General features: G+C 50.3%; 3 protein-coding genes across 3 annotated transcripts; 2 read left to right on the top strand and 1 right to left on the bottom strand.

Moving 5' to 3' along the window:
- Positions 1-3,747: 3,747 nt before the first annotated feature.
- On the top strand, positions 3,748-4,355 carry KRP23_13062 (uncharacterized protein; the record flags this gene model as incomplete). The annotated part of the gene is made up of 3 exons (XM_067883727.1): positions 3,748-3,826; positions 3,881-4,096; positions 4,183-4,355. The coding sequence occupies 3 exons, from the start codon at positions 3,748-3,750 to the stop codon at positions 4,353-4,355; spliced, it is 468 nt and encodes a 155-aa protein (XP_067739146.1).
- Positions 4,356-19,530: 15,175 nt separating this feature from the next.
- Positions 19,531-20,187, top strand: KRP23_13061 (uncharacterized protein; the record flags this gene model as incomplete). The annotated part of the gene is made up of 1 exon (XM_067883726.1): positions 19,531-20,187. One exon carries the CDS (start codon positions 19,531-19,533, stop codon positions 20,185-20,187), a length of 657 nt encoding a protein of 218 aa, XP_067739145.1.
- An 810-nt stretch (positions 20,188-20,997) lies between these two features.
- On the bottom strand, positions 20,998-22,763 carry KRP23_13060 (Serine/threonine-protein kinase AtPK2/AtPK19; the record flags this gene model as incomplete). The annotated part of the gene is made up of 6 exons (XM_067883725.1): positions 20,998-21,450; positions 21,543-21,697; positions 21,764-21,800; positions 21,866-21,950; positions 22,022-22,299; positions 22,392-22,763. 6 exons carry the CDS (start codon positions 22,761-22,763, stop codon positions 20,998-21,000), a joined length of 1,380 nt encoding a protein of 459 aa, XP_067739144.1.
- Between the last annotated feature and the right edge of the window lie 56 nt (positions 22,764-22,819).

Genomic DNA, 22,819 nt, shown 5'->3' with positions numbered 1-22,819 from the left:
GCGCTGGCGATCTCGTCGGCGAGAGGAACTACGCAGAAGAACTGCCTCGCTTGAAGCTGGTCCTCCAGTGCATAGTTGCTCAATGAGCCACGGTGTGAGCTTTTCACCCCTTTGAGGGTACTGAAATCGCCTTCAACAGTGTGTGTGCCTGGAGGAATCGAAGCCAAGCCGAGCACGAACGATGTCGAGGGGCTGAACTCCTTGCCAGTATCTAAGGCCCTCCAAGCATCAACTACTTCGGGCCTTTCGGACCTCTCCACGGCCGTTTTGAACGAGTTGTCGTTCTCGAATTTCTGTTTGATCTGCGCATACTGCCTCCAAATCTTACTACACGCAGCAGTGCCGAAGCACTCATTCGGCTTGCTATCGAACACCAAAACAAACTCTTGGAAGCTTGACCCACTGTTATTAATGACGGCTTTGGGCATGATGGGTACCGGCACCACAATCCCGCAGTTTACGTTGATCGGAATGCTCTGAACACCACTGATGAAGGCGGCTACAGCGTTGGAAAACCCGACAGCAAGGCGAAGACGCTCGTCTTCGATCAACCCTGGCGACCACATGGACATCGGCGGTCTTGGCCACCAATTTCCTGCTCTTTGTTTGACGAGTGTAAGAGTGCCACAACGATCCATGACCTTGACGAACTGGATGCCTAGGTGATACGCGATAGTGCCGCCCGTATTGCAGTACTTGGAGTTATATATGCTGCGTATGGAAAGTAGACGGTAGCGCCAGTACACGCTACAATCACCACTTGAGGAAACCAAAAAGAAACCGAAGTAGAGGTGAGAGACGCAAGTGTCTTTGCTTTTATCGAGACTGTTGGTGCCGCCCCGCCAACCGATTTTTCCTTAGACAGCGAGAGTGAGAGCGTCAAGATTGTTTTCCTAGAACAAATGACAGGCAGGGTAATGTTTATGCTGGTGATAGAACACCCTGATCTTGCTGAAAAACTGCCGAAATGTTTTGGGAAACTGAAGTCGTGAGTGCGCGAGGAAATACGTGTGCAAGAAGCGAAAGCTACTCAAACATCGATCACGAGCACCTTCCGACCTCGCTAGACAGTATCAAATCTGTCAAATGGGCTATCAGATTTAGCTTTTGGCAGGTATCAAATGTACACCATACATTTCGCTGCGGTGGATCGATTTCATATCAGATAGAGCAATGTATCAGCGATGTCAGGTGTCATTTAGTACAGATTAATATGTCTACTTCTCTTGCTATTAACACTAAATGACTGAGAAACACATATTAACATACCGGAAATGTCCCTTATTCGGAATGCGGTCAAAAGTGAACTCGATGCTTCTGCAATTTGGTCATCGCACTAAACATTTAAAATGGTGGAGCCCCTGTCCTCAGAATCGCTCTGACATGCAAGTTATTGGAGCGCGAATGCCGGCGCGTCCAGGAGGCATTTTGGCCGCGGCTTTTGGTGTGAACCCGACTTGATTGCAGAGCTTTTGCATCATAACCTGTACCATACAGTGGTACTTACTTCTACAACATGACGACAACGGGGGGCATGTTGCCTCTGGACGCTTTCCTTTCCTTCACGAAGAAGCTGTCTTGGACGGCTCATTCCGCGTAGCTGTATGCTCCTTCACGCCTAGTCTCCTGTGTTTAGTGAGATAAAGCACTGTTATTCAAGGATATGTAATCCACGTGGTTTGAATTTCCGTTTAAGGTTTCGGCCAAATGATGCAAATTTTTATGTCTATGGTGGAGATCGACCTAGACTTACAACAGTGGCGGACAAACAGGCACTTAAACAGGAGCACTCTCTAGCTCATTGTATCTCTATGGTAAGTCTCAACAATCTTGCGCCGCTCAGACTTGACTTTAACTAATATTGGCGAATATGGCCTTAAGAAAATCCCGAAAATCGGTACGATTTTCTCAGTCATTTAATGTTAATACTCTACTTCCTGCGCAGACTGTTATCAACACTTCCACGGCTACCCAGCCAACGTCGACTACGTACGCCTACTTAACCACTAGGGCGTACACCCACTGGTGTCTACCCTCGTGCAGCCTTCAGTAGACTCAGGCCACCTCGCAGCCCTTGCCCGCTTGTCCGTCTAGCACCAACTCCGGCAGCTAAGTGACACCAATGTACCTCACTGGAAAACAAAACAAGCCTTTCTTCAAAAGGCTTGGCCTAAAACAACCATATGAAGCTGCTGATTTCCTCCATTGAAGCGCCGAGCAATGCACAGACGTCTGGGTTGTTCTTGTCGTCGTAGAAAACAGCCGCAGCATTCACAACTAGAACGGCCACGCTTCTTCGAGATGTTTGGGGAAGTGGTCGTCACTAATCGGTACTTCGGTGCGTCCAAAATTATCCTGGTCGTTCAGCGCAGCACGAGCTGCGTCGGTGAGCTGACTCCACATGATAAGATCCTGGTTTTCAGGCGGCGGTGTGCCACACACGTCGGAGGTCACTAATGCAGCACTTGCGCCTGACGGCAATTGGCGACAAAGGGCTGGCACCGTGCTATTTTCCGCAGGTGGATAGGTGTTCTTGTTGCCGTACTTGTTCTCGGACGTCGATAGGGATAGACCCAAGATTTTCGGGTTTTCATGAGCGGGGTTGTCGATCCACAGAATAGCGTTAGACCAGTCGTGGCGCCACCATGGTGTGCTATCCCAGAAACCCTTGGGGAAGTACCAGGCGTACATGATGGCCCAGACGTCGTTGTACCATTCAGCACGGCCGTAGACCTGCGAGCCCAATAAAGAAAGCTCACAACCGGAAATACCTCCGCTTCCTTTGAGGCCTCCGCTGGTTTCACCCGCAGCATTCACGGCGGGGTACGAAGCGCATCCCTCTTGAATATTGAGTGGTATCTTGAACTTAACACCAGCTTTTTCGGAGATGGTAACAGGATCCGGTTGAGGGAACGGCTGTACTTCGTCGTGGGCAATGGAAACGGCCTCGACGGAGAAGAGCGCGACAGCCACGACGGTGAAGAGCCGTCCGATGTTCATCGCTGGAGCTTGGAAAGGTAGAAGTAGCTGGTTGTTGGCGCAAAGGGTTTGAAAGTGAGCTCTGCCAAGCACGTTCCCGCTTTCCACGCGTGCGCTGTTATTAATATTATACACAGTCCGAGATATCCTGTGGGGCTGGGACGGTTCTAGCTTGGTACAGTTTTGTTGCATACGGAGCGTAATTAGTGCACAGAATAACGTTCCCTTGATGGGATAACCCTGATCACTGAGGCGCTTTTATCTTGTGTACGTGATTAGTGGTGCCAACTAACGATTTTTGCGTCAGAAGGCGTGGGCTAAACAGTACCTATTTTGTCTATTTTTCTTTTTTAGACTCGGAAAAACAGGACACACTACTACCAGTCCACTAGTAAAGTGGGCACGGTGCTCGATAGTGAAGGAACCCACGATCCCACGAAAGTGGCTCCACGATCATGCCACTCTGTTCCGAATCAATCCGGAGTCGTTCCTGCAACATTGGTACAACCCTACGACAACGGTTGAGAGCAACACAGTCACTGTTTGTGTTGCTTGTGTATTTTATTCCACTTTAATTACCAATTTACTTTCCAAGAAATTCTCAAACTCAAAAAATTGTGGGATCTTAAAAATGGATTAAGTACGACCCCCCGCCTCCCATTTTGTTTTTGCCTGAACCGGGAGCGAGGCAGCTAGGATGCCGAGGAAAGGGACGCCCGCTACGCGCGCTCGCACGAAACCCACCACGAGACCCCAGGGGGGAAGAAGATGCCGAGTACGACGAAGAAGGCACACGTGGGCACACGTTCAGAGGAATCAAGAGTAAGCAAGTTCGATGGAGAAGCTGGTACATCCTGGGCCCTAACACGCGCGTGATTAATGCTGCTAACGCTTGCTACAGAGCGACGCGAGTCACTTCGAGCGCAAAAGCCGGTCGACTACGTTCGTGCTGCTCATGGCTTCGTCAAGGACACTGAAAGCGACGACAACTACGAACCGGATAATGACCCGGACGATGGACTAGATGATGATAACGTGAACGCTGTGGATGCCGTCGAAGTGGACGACGCTGCCGTCGGCAACCGAGAGCGTGGCGCTGCGGAGGAGACCAGGTCCCGTAAGTTGACGGTCTGTGTTGTTTGGCTATGTTACGTGAGTGTGTTGTTTCATTATGTTGTTTGATCGTTTGTGTTGTTTGCTTAGGTTTTGAAGACCTGAATGAAGATGTTGGTGCTCGCGAACACCCGAGCGATGCTGTTGCGGCGGATGCTGCTCGCGAGAAGACGCGTGATGATACTGTGGAGGGCACCATTTCCTGTGAGTCGTTTTACTATTATTGTGTTGCTATTATTATGCTGCTTGCGTATGTTGCTTGATTTTGTTGCTGCTCGTTGGTGGGTTCCTTTATTTAGCGCTAGAAGCTGGATCAAAACGAGACAAAGGACCAGCGCGCTCAAAACCGTCACAGAAAAAAAGAACGAGAGCGTTGCTCGACGAGACGGATAGTGATAGCCGAAAGGCGAAAATGCCACACAAGAGCAACCATACGCGCCAACCCGCCCGAAAGCCAACACGTCGAACAAAAACTTGGGCAGGCCGTGAAAAAATGAAGAAAGCCCATTAACCAGTCACAAACTATGTGCCGGAGCTACCACAAAAAGCGTTGACAGTTGGGACGAGTTTGAAGCAACATTGGAGAGCTACGCGGTCAAGAACTACTTGTGTTTCCGAGTTAGAAGCTCCGAAATCCGGGCTAAGCACAACAGGTATGTACGTGTTATGTTGTTTTAGGTCTTGTGTTGCTCACACTAAAAATTCACTTTATGTCAATTTAGTCGGGCTGGAGCAACACAGCTTCCACTCAAAATGACGTACAAATTTAAGCGAATGTGGTGTACGCATGGAGCTTCACAGACTTCTCGTGGTGAGGGCCTACGCGATCATGACTCGAGGTATACCGGATGTGAAGCAGGATTTCATGTGCGTTCGGAGAAGATTGTCGAGGACGGGCAGGTCAAGTGGCAGGCGTGTGTTGTTCCAGGCTCGGAGGTGCACCTACAGTATTATCGGAACCATCTACTTGATACTAACCGAACATTGATGTACAGATATCGCTGCACAACCACACAACCAACAAAATCATCTTTGACTCGTACCGCGGAGCAAACCCGATGCCTCTTGCACCCCAGGTCCGCAAAGAACTGGGTCTATTGACCGAAATGAAGACGCGCACTGCAGACATTAACCGATATTTGTCGGATAAGCTTGGTGGGTGCTTCTGGTGAATCTGGCTTCTCTATTGTATCGTTGTTATTGTCTACCAGTAGTAGCGAAATTTAACTATCTCTATTAACATTGCTTTTTGTACTGGTATGAGGACAGATATGGTTCTAACGCCGCAGCAAACACGAAATATTCTGCAACGTGTACTGGGAACGACAACCATTGAGCGATCCAAAGCTATCCTGGATTCTTTTGCTGGAGAGGATTGTGAAAACGACGTCCTGCTTGTTCAGGATCAGATGGATATCACTTGCGTCATTGCGATGCAGACATCGATACAAAAACGTTGCTTTGAGCAATGGGGGGACAGCTTGGTGATGGATTGGACTCACGGTACTAATAACCTGGGGTATCGGCTTGATAATAGCGACATTTGTGAGCTGATATTTATTGCACCTGGATAGGAGGCATGTTAACAGGACTTTGATTTGGTTGTATTATATAGGCAGCCTCGTTGTCACCTCCGCTACAGGAAGAGGAATTCCCGTGATTGACTTCTTGGCACTTGACCAAAAGGCGGTTATAATGGAGCACATCATTGAGTTTTTCAAGCGTAGAAATCCGTCTTGGAACGACATTCAAACCATCGTTATCGACAAGGATTTTGTTGAATGGCGCGTCCTTGAAAAGGCCTTTCCTGCTGCTACTGTTCTTCTCTGTCAATTTCATGCGCTGACCTATTGGCGGAAGGTCTGTCGAAGGACCAAATTTGACCTGGCGATGGTGCAGAGAGACTCGATGGAGACTGCTTTCGCGAAGCTGATCTACTGATACGGATGTGCTGCGTTGCACGTTTCAGGGTATTAATGTTGCTCTGTGTGTTGCTTATATTTGTGTTGTTCTCTATGTTGCTGGTTATTGTGCTGCTTGTTGTGTTGATTTCAGTAACACACAGGAAAATTTTGAATCTGAGCTTGCCATTTTTACTCAAACCTGTGCGAAACAGTGCCCTGAACTTCTGAAGCAAACTGGAAAACCTGTGCCCCGATGTGGGCAAATCACGTCCGAGGTACATTCTTCACCGCTGGAAACACCACGATCGGATCGAATCGAATTGGAACCAAGTCAAACTTCTTCTTGGCAAGAGGCCACAGATCGACTCAACCATTAGTGGACCAAGCCACAATTATTCGACAGCAGATCACTGCTATCCGCAAGCACTTGACTACATCTCGGCAACCTGAATGCGTTCTAGACTTTCTTACACTCGTGGCGAAACATCTGAGCGACGACACACTTGCAAAAGTTCGCTGCCAATGGGACCATTTCATGGTCACTTCTGAGAACATGGTGTGTGCTAAGCGAGGGTCTGAAGTAGGTGAATGGGAAGTAAGCATATGGGGGCATGTGTATCAGTGCAATGACTTCGAGTAGTCCTGCTCATGTCTGTTTTACTGCACCTACAACTTGCCTTGCCAGCACCTGATGTATATTGCTGCCCGCGTCCACCGATTTGAGAACATGCTGGCGTCAAGCGTTCCTCCACGCTGGGATATGGCGGTAATGTCAAAGCTGGATGACGATTTTAGAGGTGGGGTAGCATCGCTTCTGGCTGCACAAGACAAGCTGCGAAACACTGGAGAGTCGTTCCCACACGACGGCTTGACGCAGTTTGCAGACGACTACGAAAATAGTGGAGCAACACAAGCCGTTGAAGCAATACAAGAACCTTCTACAACCGTTACAGTAACACAACCAGCAACACAAGCCGTGACATTAGATGCAACACAACCGCATATTGCGACATGGAAAGAGGGCGAATCTCGTCAGCTTAACCGCCGAGTGATCTACGTGAAAATGCGGCGGCGTGAGCGTGCAAATGTCGTGGTTCTCTCCTCGGAAGAGAAATATTGCTATGCAAAAGCCACATTTGAGCTAGTAATGGAGCATCTCGCGGGGTTGTCGGGCCCTGCGTTCTAGATGGCATTGAAATCGTGGAGAGAGATTATTGACAAGAGTATGAGAACTGGGAGCTAGCTCAGCGGGAACCGCGGCAGTCTCACATGAAAATATGGAATTGGATGAATCGGATGAGTCGGGTGATCTTGAGGGCGACAATGAAAGTGATACGGCTTCTGATTTTACTCCTGCAGACCTCATCGATACAATGAACATGATTCAGGAGCTAGAGATACAGGAACACTGAGTATGTGGTACTAGTGCAAACGCTCAGCTTGCGGATGTGAAACAAGAATACATTCTAGACGACATGGAAACTCCAACTGCTGGTCTCATAAAGATTCCAACAATTAAAGCGAGATCAAGTTCCAGTTCCAGTGGTGGCCGGACTATCACTTCTTCCACAGTCCAAACACTGACCCAAACGTGGGGACGGAAGACAGAAACGTGCCCAACCAAGACGCCGCTGCCTACTCACGAGAACCTACCGACCAAAGCAGAAGATCACGCGAAGGGAGGACAATATCCAACCAAATCTACCGCTCGAAAACACGGCCAAGTAGAAGTACTCAAGTTTCCCCAAGCGAAACCCCGGCACAATCGACGAAAAAAAATGAAGCAAGCTCGACTGGAGACGACATCTAAACCGCAAAAGCTAGCGGCCATGACGCTTCCGGATAAACGTGTGCCACCCCTGTCCCGGGTACTGGAGTGGGTCTGTAATACCAATGACAGGTATCACATCAGCGAGCTGCTTCAAAATTACCCTCTTATCATGGAGGATGACTTCGTGGGCGCACGTACTGCACGGTGCAGACGTGAATATGTTTGTAGTGGTGACTATGACTATAATTACGTGATTCCCAATACCTTGGTAACGAAATTGGACGCGGTAGTAGAAGCAGAAAGAGTGAAACGGAAGCAGTCGAAGTACTTCGGCAATGTCTCTGATTCGGATCACCTCGAAGGTACAACAGAAGAGATAATCGCTTTCTTCCCGGGGGGAACGCCAAACTTCACCAGGTTCGTCAGATGTGTGTTGCTGTGGTGCTCGCAATTTCACAATGTTGCTTCGTACAACGTTGTGTTGCTCTCATTGTGGTGCTGGTTGTGTTGCTTTAGTTTACTAACCGCTTACGTGTTTCCGGCTTACTTAGTGAAGCTGTCTATCGAATGAAATCGTACGACATCCGCAGAAAGTGTGGCGCCTGGTTGGCAGACATGGATTGGGTTCTCTCGACCAAATGGGACAACATATTGGCAACCCCAGAGCTTTTTGATGAGGAAACTGATTCGGACGAGTTGACCCCAAGCACAGCAAGTGAAAAACACAAAGCGCTGGCGGACGATGTTACTAAAATTCTTGGCGATGCGTGTCTCGGCTCCACGTTTCGGCTATCTAGTGGTGTGGGCACAGTAAAGGTGAATCAATTTAGTTGGCATGTTGGCGCGAGATCGAATGCTGAATGCTATGAGCATTGACTTCAGCCTTCGTTGCATATGCAACTCACTGGGGGACTGCTAAACTATGGATTCGCACGCTCCAACGTTTGGGCATGGGAAACCACCAACGGATAGGATTTCAAGGTTCCACTACGTTGGGCTGCCCGTCCACCTAAGTGATATCCATTGGGGAATCATTAATGTCCACCTGAATTATCAGCACGATTTCCCCCGCATCAATTCGTACTATTAAGAACCTTTATGCAGCAATGAATATCGAGCTACTATGGAATATATATACGAAGGGACGGTGGCTAACTTTTTAAGAGAATGGCATAACGAGACAATGCCAACGGCGGAACACCCGGTTGACGCAAGTGGTGTGTGGCTCGACGTTCCTGAACAACCTGACGGAACGTCGTGTGGCGTGCTATGTATAGCCCAAGCGTACTCCATGATGAAGGACAGTTTTTGTTTGACCCAGACCACTATTACGCGCGACGATGTTGCTGTCATGCGCCTACGAATCATGTGGATGATACTCACGCAGCCAGATGTGACAACTAGAACCAACAAGATCGCTCGAGCAGTAGCAGATACCGATGTAGACTTACTCGCAACTGTTATGAAGTAACTGGTGCCGATCGAATGGATTGTTTTAGCCTAACATCAATGCCTTACAGCGATGAGCCTATATTCCTCTTCACTCTGTGTTTATGTGTCCTCTGTTATTGCTTCTCTAGCATAATGTTGCAGCATTCTTCGAGCACCACAGTGTGTGACATCACGTAGCCTGCGTCGAGCGCGGGCGCTCCGGCTGCGACTGACAGACGCATTGTGTCTTCTTTTTCCTCGGCAAACATCGCTACAAGTTCTTCATGTGCGCCCAGCGCCATCTGCAAATACTTGGTCAATATCTGCGATTTCTCTTCCATCCGCTCAATATGCTGCAATCTAGATCGCAGTAGCTCCTTGCACAGACGCGTATTGTGAGCACGAGAGTAGTGGCGGTGATTGCCAGGAGGGGGAGGGGCCGCTAAAGGAGTCAAATGCTCGATATTTGCGGCGTTGGAGGCGCTGTTGCTTTGGTTCATGTGTCGTCGTCCTTCGCTGTAAACTCTTTCGGATATCTCGTCGGATCTGCTGTCTACTGAGAATATCTGCAAATCACCTCCGTAACTTTTACGATAGCTGTAACTTATCGGGAATAGATTACGCGTCGTGCTCAAATCCTTCTCGTGTGTTGCTGTCGTGCGGTACTCCTAGTGGTGCCGAACCCTGTTGTGTTGCAGCTAGGCCTGTCGTTTTGTTGTAATTGTGTTGCAGTAACGCCATCCGAATCAATCGCACGATACCGGTTTAAAGTCTCTACGGCCAAATCGCAAAGGAAATATACTTGCTTTTATTATTGAATCCTCGCTACATAGCAGATGGTTTTGATACGTATTCTGCGGCTTCGTCGGAGCATCGGATCGAGAGGGGAAGTCCCTCCCGCTTTTGCTACGCTTTTTTTCAAGTGTCTTGACTTGTAGTCGTTGTCACCACGCTGGAGAATGCACTGGTCCATTGAGCACTGTAGACTAAGGAATGCTGCGTTGATGGTGTCGGATATCATCTCCCCGTACGACTATGTGATTGCGTCGATCAACTCGTCCAGCGTTCGGGCGGTTTTCAGGCGTTGGCAAGCTTAGATGGCGCAGAACAGCCCTAGATCTAAACTGTTGAGGTCAGGGACGTTTCATCCGCAAAGAGAGACGGCCTCACAGAACTGGGGGTCGTTGGCCTTGATGTGAGCGGGCGCATTGTCTTGCTGGACTATAATTTTATCGCTGGTGTTCGGCCAGCGAGCGCAAATAGAAGGTAGAAGCCGCGAAATCAGCACGTTGCGGTAAGCTTCCTTGGTGACAGTGGTTTCCTTCGTTTCTAGTGTTCCTGCTGGACGTCGTTTGCTTGAACGCTGAGCCGGGACCTTTTGACAAAAGCCCATACACCAAGCTTTCCGTCGAAATACGGCTGGGTATTGACTTCGCCCCGAGGTCTCGCAACCGCAGCAAGAACCATCACTTGCGTGATAAACCTTCTACTCTTGACGCGTCGTGTGGGGGCGGTCTCACTGGGAAGGAGCAAGAAGCGGCGGGTAGTTTCGGTGACGTAAAATATCTCCTCGTCATCATGCGCAGTGTCCATCATGTCGGCGAACAGATGCTTGTCCATGCTGACATGGCTCACGCAGAAGTGCAATCGGGCGTGGTGGTTTGCCTCAGTTAGCAGTGGCTTCAAGATGCTTGTCATCTTGCGCAGATCGCCTCCTTTAATTTGTCGATGGAGGGTAGTCTGTGGCACTCCACAGACAGCAGCAGCGGATCGCACCGTACTGCGCGTAGCAACATATATCTGACTCAGCTTCTCCAGTTCTTCACTTAGGTCCTCGGTGTGGCGGCCGCTAAGATGCATGCGTGACAGCGCAACGTAGAGCCTGTGAGCTCTGACTCTTCCTTCGCTCGCTGCCACAGGCGAGACGCAGTGCTTGGTTGGATGTCATAGCACACAGCAATCGCACTGAGGGCGCCTCGCGATAGTTTGCCTTCGGGTCCCGCCATTCGGAGAAATTGACAACAATGCACTGGCGGTCCATGGAGGTAACGTTGCTTGTGTGGCGGGTGCGCATCGATGGCCGAAGTTAGTTGGAAATTGGGGCCTTGGTATTCGTGCGTTGTTGCTTGAGGTAAGCAAAATCTAGTATGAAACTGAGCTGAAACCACTCTCGCTCCGGTAGATGAGGGCTCTCCGCCACTCCAATTGATCGTTTGCCACCTGCACGAGTCACCCGGCGAGGGCCCGCACACCATTCAAACCGCAAAAACTTGGCGCGCCGCTCCAAACCGGTAAAATGCACCGGTATACTACTATTTATCGATTGAGCATTAAAAAACAGTTTTTTTGCGATTTATCCGGAACGGAGTGGTTTATGGGTTGAGCCGGCTGGCACGCGAACGAGTTGAAGATCTGCTCGTGGTCTGCCAGACGAGAACAGTACTGTCCCGTGAACTCCACGGTGGAGGCTGCTCTTTAATACATTCTGGTGTAGCAGCCTAGTGCGAACATTCTGGAGAAAATCGACACGGCGTACTACACAGCGCCGCAGCGTGACGTGGTTACTCCCGATTAGTTTTTGATAAGAATCGATTACTTCACGCGTCTGTATCGAGTTCGAAAGCAGAATGGCCGAGTGTGGCATACCAACGGGCGAACGGACGCAAACGTGAGCCTCGTTCATTGCATTCACTGGTTGACAACGCCCGCCGGCGGATTTTATTATTTGCGTAAGTTTTTTATTCACTTGAAACATTATTTTGCTGTGGTTAGGTTAAAACAACGTTGGTTTGATAGCAGTCTGCAAAGTACTATAAGTAGTAGTATCAATAGTAGTATCAATAGAGGGATATTATTGGTCACCTTCACCGCAATGCCAGAGCAATGGCCTTCTTCACCATGTCGGCCGTGTCGGTCGTGTCGTGTCGAGGTGGGCTGAACAGCGGCAGCAGACCGATCATCTGCCACTCGCACTCCTCCACCGGAATGTCACCACTGCGGGAGGTACCACTACTAATACTATGTTTTCTTGTCTATCGCTGGGCGACATTACATGTAAGAATAATTTCCGATACTCACAACGATTTCTCTCAAATAGTTGGAGATGCAAACAGAATATACGCACCAGATATGCGGAGCTACTACGAAATGGTCTAACCTGAATATGAAGACTGCGAGATTAGCACTGAATTATTCCGAACTACACGACTAAAAGCAGCGCATGTGGCTCGCTCGTCGGCCACCTTGTATTACAACATCCCTTTCAGGCCGATCGTGCGCCGCAGGTTTTGCTTCGTGGATTGGTTGCGGTACTTGTGTTGCGAAGGCATGGTGATGTAACGTGTCTTCGATAAACCCTGCACGCCGGGTGGACGTATGCTCAGCGACTACATTGTCACAAACGTTCTGCTCCTCGATTTCACTGACTGCGCTGGCGATCTCGTCGGCGAGAGGAACTACGCAGAAGAACTGCCTCGCTTGAAGCTGGTCCTCCAGTGCATAGTTGCTCAATGAGCCACGGTGTGAGCTTTTCACCCCTTTGAGGGTACTGAAATCGCCTTCAACAGTGTGTGTGCCTGGAGGAATCGAAGCCAAGCCGAGCACGAACGATGTCGAGGGGCTGAACTCCTTGCCAGTATCTAAGGCCCTCCAAGCATCAACTACTTCGGGCCTTTCGGACCTCTCCACGGCCGTTTTGAACGAGTTGTCGTTCTCGAATTTCTGTTTGATCTGCGCATACTGCCTCCAAATCTTACTACACGCAGCAGTGCCGAAGCACTCATTCGGCTTGCTATCGAACACCAAAACAAACTCTTGGAAGCTTGACCCACTGTTATTAATGACGGCTTTGGGCATGATGGGTACCGGCACCACAATCCCGCAGTTTACGTTGATCGGAATGCTCTGAACACCACTGATGAAGGCGGCTACAGCGTTGGAAAACCCGACAGCAAGGCGAAGACGCTCGTCTTCGATCAACCCTGGCGACCACATGGACATCGGCGGTCTTGGCCACCAATTTCCTGCTCTTTGTTTGACGAGTGTAAGAGTGCCACAACGGTCCATGACCTTGACGAACTGGATGCCTAGGTGATACGCGATAGTGCCGCCCGTATTGCAGTACTTGGAGTTATATATGCTGCGTATGGAAAGTAGACGGTAGCGCCAGTACACGCTACAATCACCACTTGAGGAAACCAAAAAGAAACCGAAGTAGAGGTGAGAGACGCAAGTGTCTTTGCTTTTATCGAGACTGTTGGTGCCGCCCCGCCAACCGATTTTTCCTTAGACAGCGAGAGTGAGAGCGTCAAGATTGTTTTCCTAGAACAAATGACAGGCAGGGTAATGTTTATGCTGGTGATAGAACACCCTGATCTTGCTGAAAAACTGCCGAAATGTTTTGGGAAACTGAAGTCGTGAGTGCGCGAGGAAATACGTGTGCAAGAAGCGAAAGCTACTCAAACATCGATCACGAGCACCTTCCGACCTCGCTAGACAGTATCAAATCTGCCAAATGGGCTATCAGATTTAGCTTTTGGCAGGTATCAAATGTACACCATACATTTCGCTGCGGTGGATCGATTTCATATCAGATAGAGCAATGTATCAGCGATGTCAGGTGTCATTTAGTACAGATTAATATGTCTACTTCTCTTGCTATTAACACTAAATGACTGAGAAACACATATTAACATACCGGAAATGTCCCTTATTCGGAATGCGGTCAAAAGTGAACTCGATGCTTCTGCAATTTGGTCATCGCACTAAACATTTAAAATGGTGGAGCCCCTGTCCTCAGAATCGCTCTGACATGCAAGTTATTGGAGCGCGAATGCCGGCGCGTCCAGGAGGCATTTTGGCCGCGGCTTTTGGTGTGAACCCGACTTGATTGCAGAGCTTTTGCATCATAACCTGTACCATACAGTGGTACTTACTTCTACAACATGACGACAACGGGGGGCATGTTGCCTCTGGACGCTTTCCTTTCCTTCACGAAGAAGCTGTCTTGGACGGCTCATTCCGCGTAGCTGTATGCTCCTTCACGCCTAGTCTCCTGTGTTTAGTGAGATAAAGCACTGTTATTCAAGGATATGTAATCCACGTGGTTTGAATTTCCGTTTAAGGTTTCGGCCAAATGATGCAAATTTTTATGTCTATGGTGGAGATCGACCTAGACTTACAACAGTGGCGGACAAACAGGCACTTAAACAGGAGCACTCTCTAGCTCATTGTATCTCTATGGTAAGTCTCAACAATCTTGCGCCGCTCAGACTTGACTTTAACTAATATTGGCGAATATGGCCTTAAGAAAATCCCGAAAATCGGTACGATTTTCTCAGTCATTTAATGTTAATACTCTACTTCCTGCGCAGACTGTTATCAACACTTCCACGGCTACCCAGCCAACGTCGACTACGTACGCCTACTTAACCACTAGGGCGTACACCCACTGGTGTCTACCCTCGTGCAGCCTTCAGTAGACTCAGGCCACCTCGCAGCCCTTGCCCGCTTGTCCGTCTAGCACCAACTCCGGCAGCTAAGTGACACCAATGTACCTCACTGGAAAACAAAACAAGCCTTTCTTCAAAAGGCTTGGCCTAAAACAACCATATGAAGCTGCTGATTTCCTCCATTGAAGCGCCGAGCAATGCACAGACGTCTGGGTTGTTCTTGTCGTCGTAGAAAACAGCCGCAGCATTCACAACTAGAACGGCCACGCTTCTTCGAGATGTTTGGGGAAGTGGTCGTCACTAATCGGTACTTCGGTGCGTCCAAAATTATCCTGGTCGTTCAGCGCAGCACGAGCTGCGTCGGTGAGCTGACTCCACATGATAAGATCCTGGTTTTCAGGCGGCGGTGTGCCACACACGTCGGAGGTCACTAATGCAGCACTTGCGCCTGACGGCAATTGGCGACAAAGGGCTGGCACCGTGCTATTTTCCGCAGGTGGATAGGTGTTCTTGTTGCCGTACTTGTTCTCGGACGTCGATAGGGATAGACCCAAGATTTTCGGGTTTTCATGAGCGGGGTTGTCGATCCACAGAATAGCGTTAGACCAGTCGTGGCGCCACCATGGTGTGCTATCCCAGAAACCCTTGGGGAAGTACCAGGCGTACATGATGGCCCAGACGTCGTTGTACCATTCAGCACGGCCGTAGACCTGCGAGCCCAATAAAGAAAGCTCACAACCGGAAATACCTCCGCTTCCTTTGAGGCCTCCGCTGGTTTCACCCGCAGCATTCACGGCGGGGTACGAAGCGCATCCCTCTTGAATATTGAGTGGTATCTTGAACTTAACACCAGCTTTTTCGGAGATGGTAACAGGATCCGGTTGAGGGAACGGCTGTACTTCGTCGTGGGCAATGGAAACGGCCTCGACGGAGAAGAGCGCGACAGCCACGACGGTGAAGAGCCGTCCGATGTTCATCGCTGGAGCTTGGAAAGGTAGAAGTAGCTGGTTGTTGGCGCAAAGGGTTTGAAAGTGAGCTCTGCCAAGCACGTTCCCGCTTTCCACGCGTGCGCTGTTATTAATATTATACACAGTCCGAGATATCCTGTGGGGCTGGGACGGTTCTAGCTTGGTACAGTTTTGTTGCATACGGAGCGTAATTAGTGCACAGAATAACGTTCCCTTGATGGGATAACCCTGATCACTGAGGCGCTTTTATCTTGTGTACGTGATTAGTGGTGCCAACTAACGATTTTTGCGTCAGAAGGCGTGGGCTAAACAGTACCTATTTTGTCTATTTTTCATCATTGATCAAAAATACGGGGAATCGCTTTTATTGAGAGAGCTGTTATCGTACAGTCAATGTTTCGCGAGCACTGATGACGCTGCCCTGACTAATGCTCCGCGAGCATTGATGACCAACATAGAAACGACGGTTTTACATGTTTACGAATGGATACATGTACATATGCAGTCTCAGAAGGGGCAGGTGTTAAAAGAGCAATGTGCCGGAGGCTAATAGCAGCAAACCGGTGCCCAGCGTCGAGGTTTTCAGCATGCCAAGCAGTGCCTCGCCCTGAGTTTGCAACCGTTTCTCACGCAGGAGCGTTGCGAATGCCTTTGTAGAACGCAGCGAATCAAACCCAAATCCTGAAGTGTATCCTGGGATGTGCTTGATTCAACAACAGCATTGTACTGAATTTTTGTAAGGAGACTTGTCTGAGACTGTATGTGTATCCTCTCCCTACAGTGTTTGTCCAGCCGAGAGTGACTAAATGGTTACTGCAAGTCCAGAGTCTGAACCCTGGACACCTTGGTTGGTCTTATGACTCAACGAGCCGAGCGGAGCTCCCGCAAGCGCGGCTCTTGTGCACGTTTAAGCCAAGCTTGTGTGTCACACATAGCGTTCTGTATTATTGTGGTAGTACATAAACGAACCGTTACTTTCAATTGGCTAAAAGTGCTTTTATCCAATCGTAGACTCGGAAAAACAGGACACACTACTACCAGTCCACTAGTAAAGTGGGCACGGTGCTCGATAGTGAAGGAACCCACGACCCTTATATATGGGTTGAGCCGGCTAGATCGCGAACGAGTTGAAGATCTGCTCGTGGTCTGCCAGACGAGAACAGTACTGTCCCGTGAACTCCACGGTGGAGGCTGCTCTTTAATACATTCTGGTGTAGCAGCCTAGTGCGAACATTCTGGAGAAAATCGACACGGCGTACTACACAGCGCCGCAGCGTGACGTGGTTACTCCCGATTAGTTTTTGATAAGAATCGATTACTTCACTCGTCTGTGTCGACGGCCATGTCGTGACCCAGGTCACTGGGAGTCACAGAAGTCACGCCCAGACACTGGCTGTTTTTGTGCATAAATAGAATAGACACAGAATGTATCAACTGAGGTTAGGGTTATTTTTATAATATCAACTAGCACAAGTTACATTGAGAACCCGTGTTAATATCAATCACATGTCATTCCATGTTGTGTTGAATTATCACACATTTTCACACTTAATGAGCACCTGTGAAAGCGTGTGAATAACACGAAATAAAATCTGGGAAAGGGCGGTTCTGGGAGAGGGGCGCCGCGGACCGGACATCCACTCATTCCAAGATTTGCCGATGGCGGAGAACGCAGCACGAGCGATCGCCAACAACGCCGCCGTCCAAGGCGCCGTGCAGCAAGTTGTAGCGGACAGCCTCCAGCGGCGTGCGCAAAACACCAGGCGCAGCTACGAGCCGAAGCAGAAAGAATGGCTAGGCTGGTGTACAACCCGAGCGTTCGTCGACGGTAGTATCGTCACGGAGGGAAAGCTTCTGCTTTTTCTGAAAGAGGTGGTGCGTCCGCGAGGCTCACGACGCATGGAAAATGGAGAGGTCGTCCCCCTCTCCGCAGAGGGCCTGAAAGGGTACGTCAAAGCGATGGTTGGCCTGTACAGCACGTAGCAGTCGTTAGGGGTTGAACCCGTGCCCCACCCACGCGGAAAAGCTCTCTCTGAGAATCTGCGGACGCACAAGCGGGAACGAGCCAAACGCAAGCGCGAGAAGTTCGACGACCGTGGTAAGGGAACTGTTCAAGACACCTACTCGATTGATCAGTTGAAAAACGTTGCTGAGTACTTCATGGCGCAGAAATCGGGACGCGGGCTTCGGGATCGCGTCGATCTACTGTTTGGACACGCTCAAATGGCGCGAGGAGAGACAACACGGAATCTACAGTTGCCGGACCTCTTCTCTATGGAGCTTCCGAACGAGGGCCCAACGACATGCGTGGCCGCCCTGGCCGTGATGGATCAAGGCAAGATGAACCAATTCGGCCGGATCGAGTATGGAGGCTGCATCCGGCATCGCGACGTGATGGTGTGACCGATTGGAGCGTTGGCTATGTATTTCTTCTGGCGGTTTCATGTGCTCGGGGAGGCGTTCCCTGATCTTCAGGAGCGGTCGTCGTGGTACAACATCCAGCTCATTGATGGCAAGATCAAGGACCGCGAGATCTCGTATAGCGTGGGCTGAAGAAAGCGTTGAAGGCGTGCGGCGTCAACAGCAAAAAGGTACCAGATCACACGTGTTTTCGCAAGTGACATTGATTCACATGTGCTATTTAGTAACATGTGACATATATTCACAGGTCACCATAAATCACATGGAATCACACGATGTGAATCACTGATTAACACTGTTTCTGATTGATATAACAGGTGACCCACATCCGTAGAACAAGCTCATGCATCATAGCCGAAGCTATGGGCGCATCCGAAGCCAGTATCCGAAGAGGTGGTCGATGGAACAACGAAAAAATGGAGGGCTGTTATCTGACTACTCTGCCTCGTGAAGTTGTCAGGGCTTTAGCGGATTTTAATGCAGGTGGTGGGGAATTTTTTCTCCCGCGTGCTGAGTGCTCTATCCCAGAGACTCTACGAGCTCCGGTGTTCCCCTGGATTGACACATGGCAACCTCAGTTTGATAATGGAAAAAATTGCGACATCGCAGGCCATGGTTTTCTCCATTTACTATCGAATTTGCGAGATGTGGTGCTTCAGGACTCAGTGCTTCTTCAAAAGGCGTACCCAATGCACCCCCTGTTCCAGCATGCTCTCTTCTCTACCGATGCTTTTCAAGCCTTTGCGAAGGAACAGCTACAGCGACAACAAAGTGAATCGGATACAGGTTTGATCACCACCGTACGTGCCGCTCTACGAATTCTTACAAACGTTTTGGAAAGTAACTTTGTCAGCACTGGGCTCCGACTGATGGCTATTGAGGACTATCTTCGTGCTACGCATACCCTAGTTTGCTCGCTTGTCAGTGGCCGATTCCAGCTGGTGTTAGCATCTGATCAAGATCAACAGCCGAGCGAGCGTCAGACGGAGCCGCCGACCGTGTATCGCCTTACCCGAGGTTTGCGCTCTGTGGTTGATGTTTGGGCGGAATACACGAGGGGTGTCGCTGGTGGCCCGGCGGTGCAGGATCTGGAGTCGGGTTGTGGCGCGAAATGGAGATCGAGTGACGCAGAACGCCAGTACTACAAGCGGCGCAAGGTTTTATATGACGCCATTGAGTTTGTATCTGCGAGAGATCATGTGCCGCCAGTAGTGGTTGCTCAAGTACTCGAGAAAAAGCGCCAGTGCAGTTGATGCTGGACGCAACGAGAAAAAGGATTGAAAAGGCAGGAGCAAGCTCGGTATTTGACACGGTATAACATGTGACACTGTTTCATCTTATATCACGTTCTCACATTGAATCACAGTGTTACACTAAATAATATTAATTAGGTGTATTTAACATTTCAAATAATTCGAAATCACAGGTGGATTATCTTTTGTGATTTTGCAGCATAAAGGTGTTAAGTAACCTTCTCCCCCTCAGTTCGGAAGATGCCAAAGACGCACGCTCAAGCCGCAAAGGCTATCCAGACTCTCCGCTGCACCTATCCGTGCTCAGACGCCGATAGCGGGAGGGAGTGGCTCTGCAACAAGCTCCTCCGCTATGCTAGCTTCAGGATACACGTCGTCGGCAGTCAAGGTACTGGCAGAGTGTGGAGTTCGTCTCTGTATGCGGCGTATGGAGAAGTTCAAGAGAACGAGAGCGAATCATGCGTGGAAGAAAGCCGATTGGACAGGCTAGAGCGGTGGTTGCGCGTGATCGTCCAGAAGGTTGGCGCAAGCCTTGAGGGGGGCGAAGGAGAGCACCAGGACGAAGGGCAAGAAGGGGAGATGCATGGCGAAGGAATGGACACCAGGGAGCCCGTTGCTGCCGAGACCACAGTCGCCGCAGAGGCTGACGCCGCTGACGAAGCTTCCGTCGCCGCTGTTGATGAGGCCGCTACCGCCGACGATGTGCCAGCAGATGTGGTGTCAAAGAAGCGCCGTCGCGCGCCGGCGAAGGCCAAGGCTTCCGGGGCGAAGACCCCGGCGAAGAAACCAAGGGCGCCAGCGAAGAAGGCAGCGGCGACGGGGACGAAGGCGGTGGTGACTGGGAAGAAAACGCGTCGCACAACCGCGCTAAGAAGTCGTGCCGCACGGCGCAGGTAACACACTTTCACATGATTTAACGTTTGTAGTGTCACATGGATTCACACGATTTGAAATGTGCCAACAGTAACACGATTTCACACAATATCACACTTTTTGATTGGTTACCCTTTTCCCCTAGCCTCCTAACATATGTATCGCTGACAGGTCACAAAGAGCCTGAGTTTTGTATGGTAACTCAGGCTGTGACCCATAGCTAAAAAAAGCCGACACCGCCTCTGTATCGAGTTCGAAAGCAGAATGGCCGAGTGTGGCATACCAACGGGCGAACGGACGCAAACGTGAGCCTCGTTCATTGCATTCACTGGTTGACAACGCCCGCCGGCGGATTTTATTATTTGCGTAAGTTTTTTATTCACTTGAAACATTATTTTGCTGTGGTTAGGTTAAAACAACGTTGGTTTGATAGCAGTCTGCAAAGTACTATAAGTAGTAGTATCAATAGTAGTATCAATAGAGGGATATTATTGGTCACCTTCACCGCAATGCCAGAGCAATGGCCTTCTTCACCATGTCGGCCGTGTCGGTCGTGTCGTGTCGAGGTGGGCTGAACAGCGGCAGCAGACCGATCATCTGCCACTCGCACTCCTCCACCGGAATGTCACCACTGCGGGAGGTACCACTACTAATACTATGTTTTCTTGTCTATCGCTGGGCGACATTACATGTAAGAATAATTTCCGATACTCACAACGATTTCTCTCAAACAGTTGGAGATGCATGCAGAATATACGCACCAGATATGCGGAGCTACTACGAAATGGTCTAACCTGAATATGAAAACTACTACCTGTCCGGTGCGCTCGCCCTTTAGGGGGTGTTCGGGCTGTCAAGCGAGACTTTTGCAACAACGTCCTGACGCACGGCACCTTCCTCCATGGCTCCTGCACGAATGATATCCGCAAAACTCGGTACGTCGTCCGCAACCCACGAGAAGCGCGCGAAAAGCTTCTTCGAGTCACCACCAGCGTTGGAACTATCGATGCGGCTGCGCCGTCCCACGGCTTGTGTCGTGAACTCCTCCGAGAAGTACGTGGTGTCCGTGTTGCTCATAACATTGGGCAGGATCGGCGGCTGGATCTTCTTCTGTTCGAGCAGCTGCCAGTCAATGTCCTTGAAAAAGGCGTGCTTCTTGATGGCCTGCACACCTTTCACCTGGAACATAGTTGACTTGCCGGAGCCCAGTCGCTTGTCGACATTTCGCTCCAGTAGCTGCTTCAAGATCGAATGGGTGTCATTCCCAAGCCACTTCGGGAGGGGAAGCTGCCAAACGCGGGTTGGATAGGGCCCATTAAAGTTAGTGTCAAAACAATAGGGCGAATCGGTTAGTACAAGGCAACTGAACATTTCCATACCTTTTCATTTAGAATCTTGTGGTGAAGCTTCTTGCGGTTCCTGTGTCTGAATGGCGGGTAGCCCGTCACCATCTCGTAGATGAGTGCGCCGAGTGCCCACCAGTCGACCGCCTGGTTGTATGCCTTCCGACGAATCATTTCCGGCGGCATGTACTCTAGTGCAGCAGCAAACCCTCACATCAGGAACCGATTGCACTGCAGGATGGACACATGGTGCTTACCGTTCGTGCCGCACATGGTGTTCGTCGAATCATCCTCCTGCAACATCCCATGGAGCTAATTAGCACGACACCAGCCGTTCCAGTGGTGCAGCTTCAACTCACGTCTGCCATTTCTTTGGCGAGGCCGAAGTCCGTGAGCCGAATGTGTCCGTCGGCGCCAAGCAGCACGTTTTCCGGCTTCAGGTCTCTGACAACAAGACAAGAGAGGCATAATGGAGTTCACCGTCGCCTACCACAAGGCGAGCACAGCAACCTTACCGATGAATGATACCCTGTGAGTGCAAGTGCTCGAGCGCCAGCACCATCTCGGCAGCGTAGAACTTGGCTGAGCTCTCCAGCAGCAGGCCTTCCTTGTGCAGGTGGTGGAACAGCTCTCCTCCCGCCACGAACGGCATGACCAGATACACATTCGACTTGGTCTGGAACGCGTATCTCAGACTGATGAGGAACGGGTGGTTGATCTTGGTCATAATGTCCCTCTCCGCCTGCAAGTACGACACCGAGTTGTGCTGCACAATGTACTTGTTCGACACGATCTGCAACAGAAACAACGAATCCCCCACTCGTCAGAACGCGCTCATCTTCCACCACCCCACCAAACTCACGATCATCTACCCATTGTACCTACTTTCATTGCCAGAACCTCATCCGTCGGCTGGTGGCGCACTTGAATAACCTTCCCGAATGCTCCTTGGCCGATGACGCACAGCAGATCAAAGTCTTGCGGCCCCACCGGGTGCTTGCTAATGCTCGTCTCCGTGCTCAAGCTACTGGTGCTGTCTGAGGACGCCGAAGACGCAGGTGACGCGAGGGCCGCTGCGTCCTCTGCGATGACCTCGTGCGTGCGACTGACGCGCTTGAACGTGAAGCGCCGCTGCTTGCTGCGCTTCTTGCCGTCGCGTGGCGTCGCAGGCTGTGCTGAGCTGTCGTCCAGCACCTGCAGAGGCACTTCCGCCGCCGCGAAGTCCTCAGTCTCGGCCTTGGTGAGCGTGGACGGCATGGCAAGAGGGACGCGTAGTGACCAGTGCACGGCACTTCACTGCTACCGGCTCGAGC

This window comes from Phytophthora ramorum, assembly GCF_020800215.1.
Source record: "Phytophthora ramorum isolate Pr-102 chromosome Unknown Phyram_PR-102_s0016, whole genome shotgun sequence".
In the NCBI taxonomy this organism is placed as follows: Eukaryota; Oomycota; class Peronosporomycetes; order Peronosporales; family Peronosporaceae; genus Phytophthora; species Phytophthora ramorum.
Note: the sequence above shows the minus strand (reverse complement) of the source record. Positions and strands in the feature narration are given on the sequence as shown.